Genomic DNA, 22,494 nt, shown 5'->3' with positions numbered 1-22,494 from the left:
TTTTTTTTGATACGATCATTTACATTTATGACTTCAAGGAGATATTTATAACAGATTTTTCTTTTATACTCTAAACTTGTTCTTAGAAATCAGCTCGCATCAAAAACCTATTAAAATTTCAACGAGATCTGATCAAGTTTCAAACAGATTGTTTTATTTACACAATTCTCAAAGTTATTCGACAAATAGTTTATTACGTAGCGTTTTTCTAGATATAAAATCAAAGTTTTCTTTTCGTACTCAAAGGCAATGCTAAAAAGTACACATAAGCATTCTGCTCGGTGTGTAATAGAAAAAATCTCAGTTTCCTACTGTTTGAGAATCCATTCGAAACCTTTAGAAAAACATCGATGTGCGTATTTCGTCTTGGTACTTGTTGTGAATGAACTGTTTTATGCCAAGAAGCATGATGTTTTATGGTATTCATTGCATTAAATCGTAACAAATAATATAGAAAATTCGGGTTCTACATTCTAAATCAATAAACATAAAAGCATCGACAAGTTATATCTAATTATTTTCTAATTGAAAATGTAAGTTTTTCAATTTCCTGTCGCTTGTTTCACTGTTTTCAATTCAAATCCGGCTTCACAAGAATTTCATAATTTTAAATTGCAATTATTAAAAATTAATCGAATATTTCCTCGAAGAAAGAGCGGAAACGCGGGAATGGAATTGGCTATTTAATTACTTCCATCATTCCCAGAGGTCAAGTTTTAGATATCACTTAGCTAGTAGAAAATCGTCGGACACCAAACGAACCGTGCCATCATCGCTGTGGAAAAAAATCCATCATTCGTCAGCGGAGGAGAAAACCTCCCAGAACGCCTCCACCGACCGCTGAACGGTCGAAGGCCGTGAAATTATTTATTGATCTGTTGACTTGAGCGCGACTTAGCGACGCTACCATTTCGTACGAGCCTCCCACCCAGCAACAGGGAAACGTGGCTGCTTCTTCAAGGTTGCCGTTCGTTTAGCACGAATTCGTACAGGATTCGCGCGAAAAAAGTATCGTTATTTTTCGAGCCAGCATTTCTCCGAAAGCTCATTCGTCTGTGAAATTTATGAGCAGATTGACTGTGCCAATACAAATGAGCTTTAGAGCAGCGGCGGCGTGCTATTTTCGGCCTTAACTGGGGCTTCTTCGTGTTGTGCTGGAGTGATTGAAAAAATCGTAAAAGTACTGAGGCATTGAATATCCCGCCGGGAACCACGCACCAGAGGGAAGTCCACCCGAACGGGCACGTGTTCCGACTAACGAAAATAATCCCAACAATCACACGCTAACTGCCTGGCAACAGGTTAAAGCGTGATGCCCAGCCAGCATTTTATTTTCAAAGAACATCGTTAAAAATATCCTTCCGCACCAACCAAAAAAAAATAATAAAACGAAGCTCAGGAAGTAACAAAAATATACTCTGCTGATAGCAGAAGAAGAAAAAAAAACTATACGCTCCTTTCATTCACGGTGACGACGGACATCCTGGACGCGATAAAAATCTCCCAACCATAAAGATGTCCGCGTGCGAACACGACGAATAGAATAGAACACAGTTAGCGCCGGTAGGGGCAAGGCTTCAAGCGTCACACCGAAATTGAATAAAAACATTTCGCCCGGTTTTGACCAGCGAATTCCCGCGACGACCCAGCTGGCAGCAGTAATCGTGGCAAAAAGATGTCTGCAAATAGCGTGACACAAATTTTCGTTTTAATGGGGTGTTTCTTTTTGTTTTCTTTTTTTTAGTAAAACCAGGCAACCCCATAAGAACCGCCACGTCAAGTTTCATGAGCGCTAAGCTGTTTGTGTTGTGCAAATGGATTGTTTGCTTCGGTTCATTTCAGTTGACATTTTTCCTCATCCGGTCCGGTCAGGATTTGTGCATTTGCATCGTACTTCCTTCCACGTACCTTGGAGCAATGTTTAGGTGTTGGTTGTGTGTGTGTGTGTATGTATGCGTGCGTGAAAACGTTGGGTGTTTTGTTGTTGGCCGTTTCCCTGTGGGGTGGAATTTAATTTTCAGCTCTGTCAAATTCCAATTATCCAGCCCAGGTAACGGAGATGGGACCCCAATTCTTTCGCGTGGCAAGTGTCTTCGATCCCCATTCGAACGAGGATCGTTTTGCTTCTCTCAACCAGCACAACGTAAGGGACGTAAACTAGCTCGAGCACTTCTGACATTCGTGCTTTGCGCTTTCTTCTCCATGCTTTCGAATTCACTTCAAAATCCACTCGACCGAACTCTGGCTCGGCAGTTTAACCGACTTCATTACTTTCTTCCACCAGAACGAAGCATGTCAGCTTCGCGCGGTCCTACACGCTCACCTCATTCGACGAGGCGATGGGCAGCCGACCCCTGTCACGGCTGGCAGCGGCCCGCAGCCAGGAAAGACTGATAGGCGGAAAGAAACCCACCATCACGCTGGCCCACCACACGACGACTCCGTATGTGGGCGCACCTTTGCATTCGATTCTCACGCAACCCACCGCTCAGCAACCTTTGATGCCGCAAGCGCTCCAGAAGCAACCATTGTCCGTGTCACAAAACCCGAGCCACAACCCACCTCAACAGGTACAGCAACCTGTGACGCAGCAGGCACAACCTCAACCACAACACCAGCATGTGCTGATTCAACAGCAACCAGCACCGCACATGCATCAACACCTGCACCAGCAGCATCTGCAACACTTGCATCAGCAACACCAGCAGGCGGCTCTGCTCGCTCATCAAGCACACCTTCAACATCAACACCATCAACATCAACAGCAACAGCACCAACAGCAACAACACCAGCAACACCAGGCAGCCCAGCTTGCGGCGGCACAACAGCAACAGCTCCAACACCAGCAGGACATGGTTATGCTCGAGAAGGTCAAAAGAAGTGCGATGAAAACGCAAGCAACCCAGACTGAGGTATATTTGGCGAAGAAAGCGACGGCGCCTCACAACCTATCGCTCAGTCCAAGGACGATTCATCGGGTGAGTAGAAGAGCATTTTTACGAGGACGATAAGGAAAGCGAATCATGAAATCCCGATCATTTGTTGGTGAGAAAGGTCTTATCAAATCAAGTTTTTTCTTACCAAAAATAGCATAAGATTATGTTTTATGAGTTTATATAAACGCCACTGATGGCACGTTTAAATTTCTCAAAAATATTATCATCCTTCAGCTAAATGGTGTTCATACACATTCATGAAGTTTGATTCGATGTTACGTTTGAGAAGCACTGGTTCTAAATATTTATTTTCACAGCCAAAACAAACCAATGCTTATCACACTGGATATGAGTGTTTGTGGCAAATGGAACAGTTTAAAAAGCCTTAAAATATAAGGGGCAATGCACAACGATTAATACCGCGCTGGTAAAAAGTTAAATGCGAACGTGGTTTCAAGCACATTCGTTCACACTCGGTCACCAACAGGACGACAAGTCGAGTGGGTTGCCGGCTGGTGCCGGTAGCTGTGCAGCAAACAAAAATATAAAACACTCTTCAACTATCCCATCGAAAGCACCACTTCAAGCCAGCACGGTTTCGGTACACGCTGCAACGGCCCGGTCTCTACCACGTATCGCAAAATGGCATAAAATTACTTGTGCCACTTTCTGGCCCACTTTCACCGTTCGGTAATTTCTCTTTCGTACTTTGTCCCATTCGAGAAAAATCTCTCTCTCTCTCTCTCGGCGGGACCGAAAAGTAGGACGGCACTTCAGCAGACACAATAACAATTATGCTGGAAAACTTAAGTGCTCTTTAGCGCGTCGAATTATTTATCCTGCAACGCCGACCGAGCAAAGGTCCGACTGTGTGCAAAACAGGGAAATTTGGGGAATCTCAGCGACTAACTATGAGCCTGAATTCCAAACGCCTCGCTCCAGTGGTCAGCTTCGAGAAACCTTGCGAGACTGTGTTTCTTGGCATTAATCCCCACGTTTTCTTAGCAACGTGGAGTATCGTTGGAACGAATCGATACAACTACACCGTACGTCCATTACCGCCAACGAATCAGGTTCCGAATGACGCCAATCGTTTCTCCTCAAAGTTCTGCTCCCACTCAGTTGACGATTTGTACGTGCATTGTTCGGATGCGGTGTACCCGCGATGGGTGGGTGATAATCCTAACGAGCAGAAAGTTGATCATTGACATCGAGACCTGTGCTGGCTTAACGACGTGTTGCCGATGGGATGGGAATGATAATGATTATGAGGGATGAAGCGCGCGAAACCATAGCGATCGTATCATCGGTTGGGTGTGATCCCGGAAAAAAGGCAGTAATCGGTTTCACCGGAAAAGTGGCGTTTAGGTGGGTTTACTGTGGATAATGAGCGACCACAAACTCATGCAAATTGAGCTAGAGTAACCATACCATTTCATACCATTTGCTTATGCGCAAAATGTTGTTAAGCACTTTAGTCGCGTTTAGCTTTCAATTTTGCGGACATCAGTAACAAAACGTCTAACGTACGATGATCCATCTCACGATGTAAGCCCATTAGCGCATAAACTCTTCGATTTATCGCTGCTAAATGGGTGATAAAACAACGGATTAAAATTTTTCCCCCGCTTCCTAGCAGACGATCGAGCTGACCAATATCCGGATATAATCCCATTTATGTTTATTTCCTCGAATCGCAGCAGCACCGGTTGAATCGATGGCTGGTTGTTCATGGCAGCTGTATAAATTTAATCACTTCTATCAGCAGCGATTCCAGCATGCAATGGATTGAAAAACCCGTCTATACTTTGCTTGAATGCATAGATTAAATGCATGTGCATTGGGGGAAAAAAAACTATCCCAGAGGATTGTTAAAAACCTCACAAAAATTTATTACTCCGAATGCTGGACCCAGTAGTATTGTCGAGTGAATGCAACGCTCGTCGTTCAGGTTCAGGTGCACGAAAAAAGATAGTGCACACGTTTTTGTTTCCGAAATCAAGCTTCGCCAAACAACTGGAGCATGGTAACAAAAGACTGAAAAACAATCCGCTTCGACCAACGTTCGATCTGTTCTAGTTCTTTTTCCCGGTCGCAGTGGAAAATATTCCGCGCTGAGCGCAAATGACGGAAAAAAGAGAATCTGAAACAACTATTTGCAAAAGCGAGGGAGGAATTTTTATTTCCCAAGTCTTTACTTCACACATTGCAATTTCCGAGTGGACGCGATTTGATAGCGCGGAATCAATTAAAGCTGTAAAAAAGTTCGTTTTTATATCCCACGATGGCCAGCTGAGCTGAGCTGTAAAACTTTGATGTGGTAGTGTGGGATGTGCATTTTAAAAATTATATTAGCATTCTTTCGTGTTTTGAGCTTGTTTGTTCAATGCGCAAAACACTTTATTCAAATGCTATCTGTTTACAATATACCATTTAAAAAAATATATACCAAAAAGAAACAAATCAAAATCAACAATCAACAGCTTCCAATCAAAGTACAGTCCCGGTGCCATTTATAGCTATTTAACATTCGCTTATTTAATTCTCTAATAGCATCTGCTTTTCGTTCACCACCCTCGTATGATATATGGCAGAAAGCTCATTTGAAAGCACGTCCTCCAGGGCATCATTGCTACTAATTTGCTCGGTTGTTTTTTATCCGCGCCCACACAAAATCTTCCCCGTCATGCACAGAGCAAAAACTCGAAATCAAATTCTTGCAAACAAAATTCAAACTCAACCTCAATTACCTCATCAGCTTACCGAAATTAGGTTGCCGAGCAAACCGGCAATACCACGAATCCTTCAGCCGGGAGTTTCTGTTCTTCGCCCGGATCTTCAGCCCGGGACAGGGTTGCTTTTTCCTTTGCTTTCCATTTCGCTTCGTTTCCGTTCTCCGCCTCCGCGCATCCTGCTCGCGGTTTGAGTGCCCGACCGACTCATCTTCCATTCGTGCCGGGGCTGTAGAAGAACTAAAGGTGAGAGTACCACCACAAAAAAAAAAACGCACGCTCGGTCGGTCTGCATCTCAAGGATAAATGGATAAACTTGCTTCTAATTATGCTGCAAACTTCGTAAACAAAAAAAAAAGCACATCCTTCTAGCAGCCGGACTCGGCTGTGGGAGTATTTTCTTAGATCCTGCGAAAGGAAATTTTCATTAAAGCTCGACGTCGTGGGCTCGGAAACACTCCGGTACGGATGCGAATAAAATGTGGCGGCGTTAATTTAAGCCAGAGTGCCTTTCCCGGTTGGGTGAAACAACGCTCTGCCCCAAACCGATTTGTTCACCCGTAACTGCATAATACGTTGGACAAATATATCGTGGGCGAGTTTGTTTCTGTTTTTTTTTGTTTGTTTTGGTTTTTATCTCAAAAGTGAATGAAGCGAAAAGTTTCGAGCTTAATGTGCCCACCCCCTGCCAGGCACAAGCTTTTCCATTCAACCATTTCATTTTTCAAATTGCTGGCTGGAGTAGCGCCTTGACAGTTACTGCTGGTGTGGGCCGTATGCCGTGAAATTTTAATTATAGAAGACAACGACCGATGAAGGAAATCACTTTTTTGTTGCTAAAGATCGCTTGCCTTTTGAAACGCGAAAAGGCCTTATGCTTTCGGAAGACTTCCACCGAGACGCATTGGTCGAACAATCCAGGAAGGGGAACCCATTACATCCATCTCATTACGCACCCAACTCAAGCGGGTCGGGATCGAGAACAATTCCGCACGGCTTCAAGCTCAGCGTTACTTTCGCTTTCACACCCAGCAACAAGAAGCTCATTCGCTCCGAAATATTATGCCCTGTCGACGACCTCACGAACTTTTGCGAGGCCGCGGCCTCAGTATCTGGGTCAGTCCCGGGGAGCACTCGCCGGGCTAACGTGCCAGCTGGCGACAGTCTTAATCTCACGCACGTTCGTCCTTGAACAGGGACACTGCTTCGTTTGGTTGCCGCACGAATATCGATTGCTTCGACGGAAAGCAGCTTCCAGTGGGAGAAAAAAAAAACGAAACCCTGGGGCCGTTCTTTACCATGCGGGTCAGCTTGCACGGAATGGGCGTGTGGAGCATAAAATCTCCATAAATTTCGATCCGATTTACTGCGCACAAATCTGGCACATCCTGTGGCGTGAGCAAGCGCACGGTGTTTTTTTTTCTCTTCATCCCTGCGAAAGACTTAGTTCCGTGAGGCCTTTTACGACGTGCGTTTACGGCTCGTACCCCGCGGATGATGGTGATGCGGATGAGTAAAGATGATAATAAATGTGGTGAGGAGACATAAACGAACCGGAACCGCTAGTATCTCAACCATCTCCCAGTGGGTGCGGAGCCTTGCGCTTTGCTTTGGAGATGCAAAAACCAACTGCTATGGCTGCGATCAAACATGGGGTGGTATTAGTTTATATTTCACTTGCTTTTCCGAGGGGTTGTAATTGGAATTTCGTAAATGCTTCCGCGTCGCCTTGTAATTTACTGCTCTAATTTCTAATATCTAGAATATCATCATCATGGAGAGACCGTCCAATTCAAGACGGTACAATAGACAAAAACGCTTAGAAATGTTTATTGATGCAGTGGTAAAGGAAGCACAATAAAAAGAGCTTCAGAAAAAAACACTCGCATCACCAAGGTATTGTGTTATAACTCCGCTGTTCAGAAGCAAGAACATCCCATCGAGGACGTTGCATCCTCATACCCAAATGCGTTCAAGGGGAAGCTGAAACTTTGGTAGAATCATTGTTTATAGTGCATGAAATCCAGACGTTTACTTTTGGCGTGGATAACAATTGTGTGTAAGATAATAAGGATTTGAGATAGTAATAACGAATGAAAAAATGAGAATATAAGCTCTATAGTGTCTTTTATAGCTTATAAATTAACTTTGACTAGTTTGCCTTGTAAAACAATCCTTTCGCCGTTTTATTCGCTAGGTAAAAATGGTGTCTCAAGGCGCCCAAACGAATGGCGGCCTCAACGGTGGAGGTGGTCGCAAGCTGACCAAAAGCCTTTCCGAAGCTGGTGACCGGATACAGGAGAACGGAATCGATCCTGCGAGCCTTCAACCACCCGAAACTGGAACGTAAGTATCGCCGTGCAATGCTCATAATTTCCCCACGAGTTGAAAGCTGTCACAATCGCCCAGCATTCGCCAAGCTATCGAAGAGGGAAAATTCGGGAATTTTGCGAAAAATCCCATCCAAATCATCGACACCATCAGCTCACCATCTCGTTCTCGTTCCATGCGCTTACCTTCTTCGTTCTCATTTCCGCACATTGCCGGTGTGGGTTTTCACGCTTTGCGCGTTCGCTTTGCCGTTCATCATCATCATCATCGTCGCACACCCACCCATCGATCGCAGTGGGTCAGGCGTGGGCTTCGATCACGAGCTGCTACACCGCACGCAATCAGAAGAGCCACCGAAATCGCCCTTCACCATCATATCACCACCCGCCAACGCACACGTACCGTCGTCCCATTTCGAACTGCCGCCATCGCGCACACCCTCACAGCTAAGCCACTCGGACGGAACGCGCCAAACGCACTCGCGCAATCACTCGCAGGATAGTGCAACCTCGTACAGGTCCACGGATGGTTCACGCACGTCTTACGAAACCGCGTCTTATCCGTACGATGCGTATGATGCGATCGTGTTGCCACGTCGAGCGAGTCATGCCACTGAACCGACGTTTCAGTTCCTACGCAAGCAGGATCTCGAACAGGTGCATCATCATCATCCGTCACAGGTGTCACCGATGCAAGTGCAACCGCAATACACGCACGGCTACGAGAATGGGTACGTCCCGTTCGAGACGCATAGTTTGCCGAGGCGCGCTTGCATTCATCACAAGCCGGAAGAGTTCCATACGCACACGCTACCACGGAGGGATCACGGTCATGGTCATCATCACCACGAGCTGGTGTATCGAGATCGAGATCAGTCACATCCGGTGTTGCCAGCACCCGAGCAACTCATCCTATCGAATGGTAGCGTTAATCGCGATGTTCGTTCTTTCGACAGCCCGTCGGCACCTTCGACGGCCACTCTTGGCAGGCGTATGTCAGCTCACGCCATCGTATTGCCACCTGAAAAGCACCAACAGCACTCTGGCGGTTTACCGCTAGTGCAAGGACTTCATCAACAGCAGCAACAGCAACAACAGCAGCAACAACAGCGACGAGCGTCGTACGCGTTCGTGACGCCCGATACTCACGCACTGGCGAAACGCAACTCGGTGCCTCACCAACAGGTGCAGAAGGTGCAGCCTATCATGCAGGCTGCAAAGTCGCAACCCTTCCAGCCACTGGTGAAACCCCAACCACCGGTTTTGCCTACGCAACACTACGTTTCACACACGGCACCACCATCATGCCCAGTTACGCCACCCACGATCCAACAGTTGGACATGCAGGACGATACGAAATCGTCCTCGGAGGGTAGCTGCTCGACGTGTGAGTCTGAGAGTGAGCCTGAGCTTGATCGGGATGGGTTGCCTGAGGAGCGTGAGATCTTCATCGATTTTAAACCACGCGTATCGCCGGTACCATCACCAGGTGCGGTTAAGCGCAAAAAGCTGCAGAAAGCTCAATCTGAGGGTGAACTGATGCATCGAGCAGCGGACGAGGACGAAGCCAGTTCGAGTGGGCAGAGTGCGAGTGATGAAGGAGGCTCTGAACATCTGGTCCAGGAGCTACCTAAACCGGATCATCACGACGCGAGCGAAAGTTCCGTACCGGACGATGAACCGGCGCCATCACCGGCAGTCGATCGTCGGAAGGAGTGCTTCCGGAAGCGATCGGTGAGTCTTGATCAACAGACGAGCTGTGAGCGTGAGGATGAACACCAGCAGGATCGGGAGACTGGAAGGCCACGTCAATTGCTACCAGAGGAAGATCCTGAGCCTGATCGAAGGGCGTCCGGTAGAGCTAGAGGACAGGGTAGAGGTCCTTCCACCAGCGTGGGAGGATCAGCGCGCCATCTATCGGCGCCACCATCGCCACTAAAGGAGGATCGCTGCCTTGCGGCTGCTGTAGCTTTGCAATCGCCGTTCCAGTCATCGGATTCGCTTGCTAATGACGTGACGCGTGATACTTCTGACGGAAATTGGAACGAATCGCAGGCAACGATCATGACCACGAGGTGAGTGAAAGTGGTGTTTTTCTCGTTAGCAAGGACTGCAGCCTAATTATTTGTTTTAATCCTTTTTTTCATATTGAGCTTCATATTATATCCTAAAGTCCTTTTTTTTCACCATTTGTTTTTCCTTTTCTTTTCCTATTAAACTATGGTATAAATGTTTTGTTGAGTTGTTGCTAACATAAAGTGAGTTACAATCATAAATAATGATTTATACATCAAACATCAATTTTTTCATCCACATTCTATCAGCCTTACGGATAATGGAAAACTAACACCATCGTCAAAGAGGAAAAACCTGCTTCTGCAGCACCAGCAACGCAGCTCGATGGATACAGACGTTCTCGACATGGAGGACATTGCCGATCAGGTGAGATGGCTCAATCCTTTCGATAAAATGCGTTTCTATGACAACAGCACAAGCTTTAAGAGTATTTTATCCTTCCTTGAACATCCAACTCTCTCGGTGGTTCTTTACGACGAGGATTGACGGAGAAACTCCATTCGAAAGTTTTACAATTTTAATCAAAAATTGCCTTCCAAATGTAAATGTGAAACTATTTCGCAACGACATGCTTTCCACGACGACTCCTCCCTGGAAAAAAGGTTGCTTCTTAAAAATGGTGAAATTTCACTGGCATTCGGTACCGATCCGTTTGCCTCCGTGACATTGTTTGCGCCTCGGGAAACTCAATCTCGGTGAAAAGTATCTGCTGTCCGTCAAGTGTCGACTGGTGCGAGCGTTCGCATTCCGGACATTTTCCGCACCATCCTTTCGGCTTGGAAAACCACGGCTTTTCAAAGGACGCACCGAAATGGAAACCTCTCTGGTCGCGGGCACTTCTGCGAATCCACGGAAATCTTCACAAAAGTAAACGCAAACGAAACCACGTTCGCGAAAACTTCAGCAAAAAGGATTTCGATATTTTTCTTTTCGCTCTCGTTCGATTCCGTGCTTCGATTTTAGTCGTTGTTTTTTTTTGCATTTCAACCCACAAAAAGGGATAAAAACGGCACAGGCGGATCAGGAAATTTAGCTTTTCCTGTTTACACTGGCGAAAGGCGATACTCTAATTAATAATTTCTGCACCTTCGACCGTCGGCTGCCATCGTTTTGCCATCGTTGTTGGTGTTTGCTGTTTGTTTCCGTTGCTTCCGCCGGTACCGCTCGGGCAAATCGCGTGGCTGCGGGAAAATCCGTACACCAACCGAGCGCCCATTTTACGCCCGAACAATGTTTGCGCGTGGCGAATTTACGGCCGGATCGTTTAGTGCCGGTCGCCGGTGAAGCGTACCGTAGAGGCAAACATGATTTGTGTGCTTCCCTTGTGAGCGCAAACCGAAGCCAACCGGGGCCTAATATCGGTGGAAATTTGATTTAAAGCACTGCCGACAGCGTCCGCATTCGATGGTGTGGGGGCTAAAAATTGAATTGTGTGTTTGAAACCCACGCGCAGACGATGGGATATATATATTCTAAATTCGATTTCAAAATGCCGATTGCCCAATCGTCGAGCAATCGAGGTTTGTGGTCGCGATTCGGCCTTCCGAACGGCACGATCCGGTGCAGTTGTTTAATTAAATTCGCATACATAATCCACCCGGCTGGATAAGCTTTCGAAAGCGGTAGCCAGTGATGCAACGGGGAACGTTGGAAAAAGGACACACAGTAAACAGCACGAGCCATCGCGAGCCATCGCGAAGCCAAGCCGCGTGGTTAAATGCCACGGCTGATGCAATGCAGCTGCAACCATAGTGAAGGGTTCGTAAGGGCGCACCCGGTTTTACTTTATGTTACGGCATTTGTGCCGCAGCGTGCCGATGGAAACCACGAAAATGCCGCATCGTATGTGGGAAAAGTCTCATTTTCACACGTCCGAAGTTCGTCCTTTTTCATTTTTGCAGCCACGCTCCTTTACGCGAATCAACGCCCCGCGTTAAGCGATTTCTGCCCGTGGGGTGAGTTTTCCTCTGGCCCCTGTTAATGCTCACTCGTCCTTTGTGGTGTCCCTTTTCAGCCGTTGCCACCGCTACCTATCACCGTGGCCCTTACCACCGTGCAAACGAGCGCCGTTACGACCCCGAGCGCGGGCATCCAGCAACCGAATGGGACAGCGGTCCAGCCGGTGATGACCGGCGTTGGCATCGTGAAACCCAGCACACCGTCGATCGCCGTCATTCCTTCGCTCAGCATAGAGCGCGAGGAGCGTGACCTGCAGTGGCAAAAGTCGGCCACTCTTCGGCGACCTTCGCGGCCCCTTTCACCGTCGAAACGAGCGGGTCGTTCCGAGCAGCAGTCGAAGCAGCAGAAACTGCACAAAATCGAGCCCTTAATCCATCGGTGAGTGTAGGGGGAATTGCTTTTTTTTATAATCCTTCATAGCAAAAATGCACCTCAGCTCTACAGCTTCGAGGTGAATCGATTCATCAACCATTGGTACGATTGGAGTTCATAAAACGTTGCCTGGAAATTAATCTCTCGAACGTACATTGCAGCGTGGTGTATTTTGCTTTACTTTTTATCGAGTATTTTAACGGTGAACCATTATCGATTTACCATCTCTTTTTTCTGTAAAAACATACATATCAAGTAAAATACGAATGCTATAAATAAAACCAATAATGGTTGAAGCTAAGCACTTCTTCATGGAATGGACGAATATGTATACATTATTCTATAAGATTTTGAACGCGCTGACTATCAATCAACAAGTTTCAGTACTATTGCTTTTTTCATGTGAACAATTTTCATTGAATAATATTACTAAACTATAGCAATGAGATGCTGAGAAATAAAAACTATTCATTGGCAAATTAATTAACATATCCATCCACATCCACACAGCCCTTCGGACGTAAGCGAACGCTCCGTAAAGCCCGACCACAGCCCAATCTCACCGAAAGCCCCGGCAAGCGGAAGTCCTTCGACACCCCAGCATCCAACCAAAGCGATCCATCATCATCCGATCGCGGTTACCGGCACCACGAGCACCGTACCATCTCCGGCCGCCAACACCACACCGGTTGTGCCACGATTTGTCGGCAAAGGATCGCCCGGAAACGGGGTCGATCTGCTCAAGGATCACCCGGTGCTGAGCCAAGAGGCGACCGGAGCTGGCCCAGGATCCGAGGGCAGCACGACCGAGGACTACGTCACGTGCACCGAGAACTCGAAGCGAGGTGCTTCCGGAGTCAAAGGTACATACAAAACGATCCTCGCCACTAGACCGGCCAAACAAGTAACAGGTTCGAAAGCCCAATTCTTACACGTTCGCACGTTCTGTTCGTTTCCACTGTTTGTTCTGTGTGTGTGTGTTGTTCCTGGCTGTGTTTTGCGTGCCAATGTCCTGCCACCTGCCATTTCCATCGCTCCCAGTCGTTGTTATCTGTTTTTCTGTGTGTGTATTCTTTGCGCAAACATCCAGGCGTCCGGAGCGCTGCTCACCCATGTATCAATTATCCGGTGTGTTTGTGTACATTGTTCATTTTTTTTTGGTTGTTTTCATTTAGTTTTCCATCCACGAACATGATTTTTGATGGGTCAGATTGACGTGCACGGCTAATATTATCGCACGCGTCACAAATAAACGCCCATTAACGCTTCGCGCTTTCGCATCACGCTTCGAGGTTCGAATGAAAATGTTGCCCACATTTGCATGCGACCGACGCACGCAGCCGTTTGCCATTTATTCGCCAATTACGAACATTCGATACCGCTGCCTGGGTTTGGTGAAGAGAGAGAGTGCGCCAAAACAAAAAATCACACGCATTGACTTTTAATTTAACCCCCCCTGCACTAATGGACCAGTGTCGCGTAATTATGCCCGCGAGGGACAGAAATAACTGCACGTTTGTCCTTTGTGCTGCAATTATGCCATCCCGTTTGAGCCAGCCCTCGAGGACGTGAGCCCTGGAAAAAGCCGACCCACGGTGTGGTCGATTTTTACCCGCTCGCCCGGGCTCGAATTATAGTTAATGAGTGGAATTCATTTCAGCAAACAATTCCGTGTAACATGGAAGCGTTCGTTCACGGTGAGCTGATGCTATTAATTATCGGAAATGGGTTCCCTTGGTTTCAAGGCTTTTTGAAATGGTGTAACCAGGCTCGTTTGCGGTGCTATCAATATGCACCATGCCACAGCGCAGCAGTTCAAAGAGCAATTCATTTAAAGATTGAATTGATGGCAGACGTTTCGAAATTAATTTTAAGCGTGTTTCAAATCAATTGCAAAAAAAAATTAGGCTCATATTTCTTCATTTCCATTGGCTGTTGGTGTCCCTGAAACGTTTTGTCTGTATAAATGTGTTCCTTAAATGTGATTTTTTTTTACCGATACTTTAAAACAACACGCAAATTCCATTGGCCCCTGCTGTTGGGTTGTCGATCCTTCATTATGTGCAAATCCATCATCATTAGCGTTAGCTAAGCGCGAAAAAGCCTGTCTAAGTTCCATTTAGTGTCCTTTTTGCTGTGCAAACATAGCTCCATACTCACCATTTGCTTTCGATTTGGCTTTCAATAGCAACACGCGATGGGTTCGACAATTTGCAAAGCATTTCTTTCAGCAGCCCTTTTTAGAGAGTAAGCAAAGAGATCATCCCTAATTCGCCTTGCCCACGGTCCGCTAGCGATCCTAGATGTATTCCTCCCCGAGCACTTGTGAGGAAATCCTTTTTCATTTCGGAGTTAGTCAAGAGTTCGATTTTTTTGTTGTTGCGAGTATTCCCGCTGTTGCCAGTTGGCGTTGTAAATAATTCAAACTTTTCCATATCGTTCGCTTTCCCGCTGTTCGCTGTCTCATTCACGCACACGTTCGAATAACGATCTCCAACTTCTTTTTCGGTCTTTTTATCATTCGAAACATTCACACCTTAAATCAGGCACCACCCAAGACGGGTCGTCCTTCGAGAGCGCATCCTCCATCTACAGCCTGGCGCGTGTCGATGCCGTGTGTGAAGAAACACCCCCGATCGAGGAGCAGGAGTGTGTGCCATCTCAACTTCCACCGCCTCCGATTCCAAAACCTTCTCCGACGCATTCCGTCAGCAGTAGTTCGAGTGATAGTTTCTCCGTTAGCAAGAAAAGCTCACCATCGCGACCCGCTATTCCAAAGGCGATCGTGGGAAAGCTCAAATCCAGCGCTAAACCACCATCGCTGTCGGATGACGAACGCAGTGAAAAACGCTACTCGTCCTCGCACGATGAAAAGGACGCTACTCCGAAGGGCTCGTATGCAACCTTATCAGGCTCATCCACGACCGGAACGATCGCTCGCAGTGGTCGGCGTGGTGTGCGTGACTGGAACGAGGAAGAACGTCGTAGGAAAAAGAGCACCTTCAAGCTCGAGTTCGACAAGGACTCGATCAAGACGTACACAACGCCGATGCTGCGTCAACCGAGTCCTGGCTTCAAGAAGCTATCGCCGGAGGACAAAAGCGCCCTCAACGTCCTTGACGGGGCGAGTCCTAGTAGCAAGCAGAAGCGTTTCCGCCCGAAAACACGCAAGAGTCCGCGAGCTCGCAGTGCAGTCGCTGAGGAGTCGGGTCCTTCTGGTATGGGAACGTTGCCTCGTCGCAGCAAAACTCCACTCGTCCGATCACCCGAGAAGCCCGCGATGGCGACGGTCACAACGGCGGTAGTGCCAGCTACGCCACAACCTACGATAGTCGCACCAACGACTAGCAAACTCAGCCCACCACAGTACTACTCGCAACTGCGCAGTTCGCCCTCTGCCGGATCACCACGGAAGCAGAAGATCTCACCGGAAAAGCGCCTGCAAGCGATCTCGACTGAGTCGCTCCGTTCGGTATCACCAGGGTCGGATTCGGTGTTCTACAGTGAGGCGGATGCTTTGTCTCACTGCGAGCAGCAGGTTGGTACTCAACGTTCACTCCCATTTGAGCATTATCCGATGATATCGCTTAATCTTACTCTTCATCAGGTCCACTGCACGCACTGTGGCAAAGAAGTCGAGGTGACAAACCTACCGGGTGAGTCTGGGGAGTCGATCCTGACGCTCGATTCGACGGATGGTGATCGGCCGGACATTGTGCAGCCACCGGAGGGGTTCGCTGATTCGCCAGACTGCACCAAAACGCCCCATCACACGCGGCTGTACAAGAAGATGGATAAGCGCTTTCGCTCCGAGGACCGGCATGTAGATCGGCGGCACTTCAAGAGCCGGCAGGAGTACCGCGCCAAGGTAAGCGGTTAGTGATCGAACCCGGTGTTGTGTTGCTCGATGTTGCGCTCTGGTTGTGTTGGAGGGGTTTGAGTAGCCTAGCTTGGGGGGATTTTATATTGTATTTTCATTTCACGTTTCATTGCATTGCTACCAGCAAGGCCTTGAGCTTCAAAAAAGCATAAACTTATCACAAAAAATACCTGAGGTCATAAGAATTTGCCCTTGAGTGTTTTTAAGACATGAGCGGGAATATAGATAAGGATGAGAAAGAAGCATCTCACCGATCAGATGAGTTTGTGCTAAATCATGCCGATCCACCAGCAAATCTAAATACGACCTAAAAATACTTTGCTGAACTTTTTTAAAGAATCTTGTTGGAAATTTGAAATATCTCTGTGGGATAGACGGACTCCAGATCATTCTTTTATAAGCAAATATGTAACATTTATTGCTGCAATACATATAATCGGTAATACCGTCATTTTCTGGCAGCTATGAAAGAGAATAAACTTTTTATTCAAATGTAAGCTTCTCACCTTCTGACCTCGGACAGGTGTCATTTAGAAGAAATGCAATCAAAAACAGTATAAAAGATATTCCGTCACCAAAACGATGTACATTTTAATCGATAGTAGGCATCACATTTATCAATAGCCCACGAAATCAAGTTAACTGACCATGACACAGTACGGGCATTAGAGATTCCGATATACCTCCAGCTAGAACAATAGACAGATTAAAAACATTAGAATAATAAAAAGTTACAAACGATCGTTTTTTGAACACGCTTTTCCTAACTCTCTCACAGAGCGAGGAGCGTGGCAAGGAGGAATCGGAGCCGAATAATCTTCGCCCAGCCGGGTCATCACCCTGCGTGGCACCAGCAACATCAGGCTACATCGATACCACATCCGAGCCCGAGCAGGGCGTGTACCACGGCAACTATCGGGCTGGTTTGTGGATCTGCATCGCCGATCGGGACGTGTGGCGTCGACACGAGCTTCCCGACGGGAGCTTCGACCGGCCCAAAGACTCCACCCTCGAACGGCGAGGATCCACCGACTCCGAACGGGACTTCCGGAAAAAGTATCAAGCCATCACGCACCGGCTGGTACACCGGAAATCGTGCGTCGAAATGTACCGGCGCCAGAATAGCAACAGTTTTGGTAAGTTCTTCTTCTGCAAGTCTGCCAGTTTTACCGATCTCTCGATCTTCAACATGGTGCTTTATTCTCTTCCAAAGACACCGACAAAACGGTGGTCGTGTGCCGGAAATCCGGTGAGTTTGGGTTCCGCATACACGGCTCGAAACCGGTCGTGGTGTCCGCCATCGAGCCGGACACACCGGCTGAAACGTCCGGCCTAGAGGTAGGTGATATTGTACTGTCGGTCAACGGGATATCGGTGATCGACAAGAGTCACTCGGAGGTTGTGAAAATTGCCCACGCGGGCAGCGATACGCTAGAGCTGGAGGTAGGTGATTTAGGGCTCGGTTTTCTCTAGCAACTACGTCAATCTTCAATTGTGGTGCTTCCCGGTACAGGTTGCTCGCACTATTGGCGTCCTTTCGCCGCTGGAGGATGCTTCCTCGCATCCCTCAATCTACACCGGGTTCCTGTGGCGGTACTGCGCTAGTGGTGGAAAATGGGTCCGTCGGTGGTTCTCGCTTCGGTCGGATCATTGCCTTTACTACTACAGATCAGATACGGTAAGGTTGCTTGCGGTGCTGGTTGATTTAATACCTCGAACGCGATCCAACTTGTCGTTTTTCCCGCAGGATAACCAACCGATCGGGGCGATCATGCTGACGAACCACACGATCGAGCGCATTCCACTTGATCCGATCACGCGTCCGTTCAGCTTCGCCATCGATACAGAAGAAGGTACCAAAGTGCAGCTTTCGGCAGACACCGATGAGGCGGCCAATCGATGGATCGCAATCATCAGCCACGCAGCGCAACAGTGTGATCCTTGGCTGGAAAATAGGTACGTCGATGCGACAAACCTTTCCAAGAGTTCTATGAATTCTACTCGACATCTACGGCTCTTCTCACTCACATTTACAGCGCTCGGAACTTGCGTGTTCCACCATCGGGCATCTGCAAACCGGACTGCATTGGATCGCTGACAAAGTTGGGCAGCAAATGGCGCTCGTGGACCAAGCGGTATTGCGTTCTAAAGGATGCAGTTCTTTACTTCTACCACGATGGCTCGAGTAAGAGCGCTCTCGGTGAGTGATAGGGCCTTTACCGAATAAAAACGTTCAGCTAACTTAACGTAATTATGTTTTTTTTCTTCTATGATCAGGAATGGCCTGCTTGCAGGGATATCGTGTGCAGCCATCGTCGGCTGGTGGGAAGAAGTATGCCTTCGAAATCGTTCCACCGGAGCTGAGCCTCAGGCACTACTACTTCCACACCGAAACCGAAATGGATAAGAAGCGGTAAGCAAATCGTCTAACACTCATACATCACGTTTAATTATTTGCGGTTGAAAATACCATTGAATGTACCATCAAGCGAGCTTAGCTCATAGCGAGCACATTAAGTTCATTATGGCACTAAATTTGTCTCATGTTGAGCAAATTGGTTCTGAGTTAATGTCCACACGAAATACCGTCCCATCAAAAGTGTCAAACTAGCACGACTATTCAAACTTTTTTATGACTGAGCTTTTTTTACAACCGCACACTAGCCAGACCATAAATGTGGTTTTTATGAGCTTTATAAAAGTTAGTTATGGCTGCTCGGTGCTGCATGAAAAACTCACCCAAACTCCCATAGTTGCGAAAGGAATGCAACAATTTCACTGTACTAAAAAGCGTAACTTTTCCAATTTGTACGACGGAATCGAATTTTGAGCGAATCTTCGTTATGAGCGGCGTGGGTGCGTTGATCAAAACGGGCAATATATATTACAACGCTTTCCGAAAACAAATCGTTTGCTTCCCGTTTGCAGCTCAACCATGCAGGAAAAGGAGAAGACAAATCGTGTTTCAAATAAGACACAATCTGCAAACCATATCGCCCCTGCTAGATGGTGTTCATTTTTCAACTCTCTGCTTAATATTATTGCAATTTTCATCCGCCACCCTTTGCTCGGCTGTCCGAAAGGATGTAAAAACTGCTATTTTACACCGCGCATCCTTTCGCCAAAGGGATGCAAAGCGCGTCCATTCATCGCAATAAAGCCATCAATTGGAAATTTAATTTTCTCTTTGCATTCGCTTCTCTTTCACAATATTTTTCCATTATCCATTCGCCCGGAATATCGCCGTATGCCCGGAATGATCCGCACCCGCACGACGGTCTCCTGGGACGCTGATCCGCGCGAATACCGGTCGTAATTCGTTCATTTATGCCTCCCTGCCGGGTTGCACGCCTGCAAAAATGGCGTTGATCGAACGGACGCGCAACATCCACCACCGACAGCTGGGTAGCCGCCCTGGAATACTCGATAGACCGGTGGATGAGGGCCGGCTGAAATAACCTGAAACGCTACGAGCAGCTCGTATAGTACACGGCATTTGGTCTTACGTTTCGCCAATCTCCGGTCGGCGTGGGTATCTGTGCTCCTTCCGGTCGCCATCGCGCCATCCAAGCCGCGGGCCATAATCCAGCGCCACCGGTGGCAGCATAAACAAACACAAAAGCCCCCAATCGGATCCGTTCGTCCTCTCGCTGGCGGAAAATATGAAACAACACACCGCCGCACGTCGCCTGTGCGTGTCCTGTCGCTTGCCGTTGCATACATGCTGGGCGCAGCCGTGATTGCGGTGTGCCTACCTTTCAGGCGCTGGCCACCAGCATGGGGTGATTGAATGGTTCAGGACGAGACGCAAATTGATGCTGACAATTTGTGCATCCAAGCTGACCGGTACACCGACCCAAATACCCCCACGGCCACGCTTCAATTACGCGCGGCGATGTGCTTCTGCAGGCGACACAGGATATCGGACAGTATCCGCTGGACAGCAGCTGGATGGAGCAAACAAATCAACCGAGCGCAGGCAAGGTAGGTAGCGTTGTAATGCCAACTCAACCTCGCACCATCCACCCAACCTGATGCCAGCCTGCTTTCCCGTAACGGACGACGTTTTCGAGTCTGCGATGTCCGTTTGTGTGACCGACTTTTCTTCCAGCGCCCGTGGTCCGGTGACCTTTTGTTATTGACGTATACGTGCACGATTTATGCTCCTTTGCCGTAAACACTTGCGTCCCTTGCGACAGCGCGAAGCAAATGGAGGTGTTAAGCACCACACAGACACACACACACACACACACACACACATAGTTACACACCCACACACACACACACACCGTGTGGCTCAGGTGGAAGAAAAACGTTTACCTCCCACAGCGCGCTTGAAGACGGAGTTTGTTTCGCGTAACACATCCCCGAGCGGGTCAACCAGAGGGGACGAAGTTTTGCACGTTTCTTTTTTTTTATTATTGTTCCGGCAGGCTCGGTGACACCTGCCCGTGACACCCTGGTTGAAAGGTGGGTGGGAAAATTGATCAACATTCCGCCCCTGTGCTCTGTGTTTCATCCGGACCCGGCGGGGTTCATCTGCCGTGGCGTGGAAAAACGGTTTCATTCCGTGCAGTGACGGTCGGACAAGGGTGCCCGTTGAGGGCTGGCGTGAAACCGACCCACAAACTTTCTGTGGGTGGGCGAGGGGACAAAACCCCGCTTAAAGCTGCGATTGACTCGCACACAAACAATGGGCGCGAAACGAGACCAATTCCGATGCGATTCGAGAGAGAAAGCAACCAGCGAGCCAGAGTAGCGCTGGCGTAGCGTTGTTTCGGGTACGAAATACTTACTAGTTTTAAGGAGTGGGTTTGTAGATTTATAAGCGCAATTAGCACAAACACACAAACGCACGCGATCGGAAAGGATGTAGGATAGTGCGAGAGAGTCGTCGTTTGAAATCGGTGTGGAATGTAACCGTATTTAAAAGGACACTAGCGCGTGACTAGCGATAGCAACAGTAGCAGCTTTTCAAACGTCACATCCGTTGAAGCATGCAGGATGTGTTGTAGTTGTAGCGACCAGTTACTCACACATTGATGGCAAAGGAAAACGATAGCTTTAAGGGTGTGGTTTAAGTGAATAACGGATCGTCTTACTCGAAAGGATCGGCAGAAAGGAACGAAGCCAGCCAGAGTTTTCGCACGCGAGTATGAGAATTTTAGATATAGTAATAACAATTATCAACACAACTGCACACACACACACGATTGCACACATTTAATGAGGCTCGGTGGAGCGGAACAACGTGCGAAATGAAGTTCAGCGACACAAGGGACACATGGTGTGGAAATCGATTGCCGTGGAAAGTCGCCCTTTTTAGAAAAATCATACCAGGTGTAGCACCGGGAAACATTACGAAACATTATCACTCGTAAGTATCGCCGAGGCGAAAGGAAAGCATAACTAGCCGGAAGTCGTACCGAAGCACCTGCCCTGGGGACAACTTGGAGGTCCTTGAAAGTCAAACTTGCTCCAAACTTTTCCCATAGGTTCCACCGATCGGTCTGGCATCGTTCTTCAAGGGTCTTTACGGTCTTTAAGAACAGTTTTGTGCCCGACAGCACACTTACACACACAGCAACTGCACAGCGAGAAAAGGAGTCAGTCGTCCTTTTTTCGGTCGTCCTTGCACCCATAACCCTGTTACCCCACCACACGGAACTAGCTAGGATAGAAGGCTTTAGGCGGTAGGTTTCGATGTCACGAGCGATCGTTGTACCGAATACACTGTAGGGCCAGGCGGACTTCAGCCAGCATATAACTCTAGCGGACCGAAAATCGAAAGCGGATGCAAATAGTAGACACTAGAAAACAGGATGCAAACAACAACAACAAACAAACAAACAAAAAAACAACCAGAAACAATACATAGCTAAAAAACGGAACCCCCTCCCTATAGGACGAGATTAATGTTAGAGCTTTAAAAGTTTATCCTGCCGGTGGCCGCCGGTGGCTCCGGTAGCGCGGCGATTTTCAAATTGGTAAGCAAAACTCCAACGAGAGAGATGCACTTTCTGCAGCACACTCGAGCCGAGTGGGGTGGCAGAACGATGAACAGATGCCCAGAACTTAACAAAAACCCCGCTAGAGTTAAACCATATCAGTATAGTATATATTTGTCGGTAGAAGCATACTCCACAACTTAACCATCGAGAAACTATTAACGGATAGTGAGAAGGCGAGCGAACCCTGGACCCTGGAGG

At 47.7% G+C, this 22,494-nt stretch overlaps 1 protein-coding gene across 1 annotated transcript in view; it reads left to right on the top strand.

The window, feature by feature from the left end:
* Positions 1–19,738, top strand: part of LOC128725981 (uncharacterized) — a 62,614-nt gene extending 42,876 nt beyond the window's left edge. The window contains exons 7-21 of the mRNA XM_053819756.1: positions 2,285–2,978; positions 7,866–8,014; positions 8,295–10,073; positions 10,323–10,440; positions 12,089–12,411; positions 12,916–13,268; positions 14,952–15,943; positions 16,013–16,273; positions 17,064–17,421; positions 17,499–17,728; positions 17,799–17,963; positions 18,033–18,241; positions 18,322–18,485; positions 18,563–18,698; positions 19,687–19,738. Coding sequence (XP_053675731.1) covers positions 2,285–2,978; positions 7,866–8,014; positions 8,295–10,073; positions 10,323–10,440; positions 12,089–12,411; positions 12,916–13,268; positions 14,952–15,943; positions 16,013–16,273; positions 17,064–17,421; positions 17,499–17,728; positions 17,799–17,963; positions 18,033–18,241; positions 18,322–18,485; positions 18,563–18,698; positions 19,687–19,738 — 5,983 coding nt within the window. The remainder of the gene's footprint in view (positions 1–2,284; positions 2,979–7,865; positions 8,015–8,294; positions 10,074–10,322; positions 10,441–12,088; positions 12,412–12,915; positions 13,269–14,951; positions 15,944–16,012; positions 16,274–17,063; positions 17,422–17,498; positions 17,729–17,798; positions 17,964–18,032; positions 18,242–18,321; positions 18,486–18,562; positions 18,699–19,686) is intronic.
* Positions 19,739–22,494: the final 2,756 nt, after the last annotated feature.

This window comes from Anopheles nili, chromosome 3, assembly GCF_943737925.1.
Source record: "Anopheles nili chromosome 3, idAnoNiliSN_F5_01, whole genome shotgun sequence".
In the NCBI taxonomy this organism is placed as follows: Eukaryota; Metazoa; Arthropoda; class Insecta; order Diptera; family Culicidae; genus Anopheles; species Anopheles nili.
Note: the sequence above shows the minus strand (reverse complement) of the source record. Positions and strands in the feature narration are given on the sequence as shown.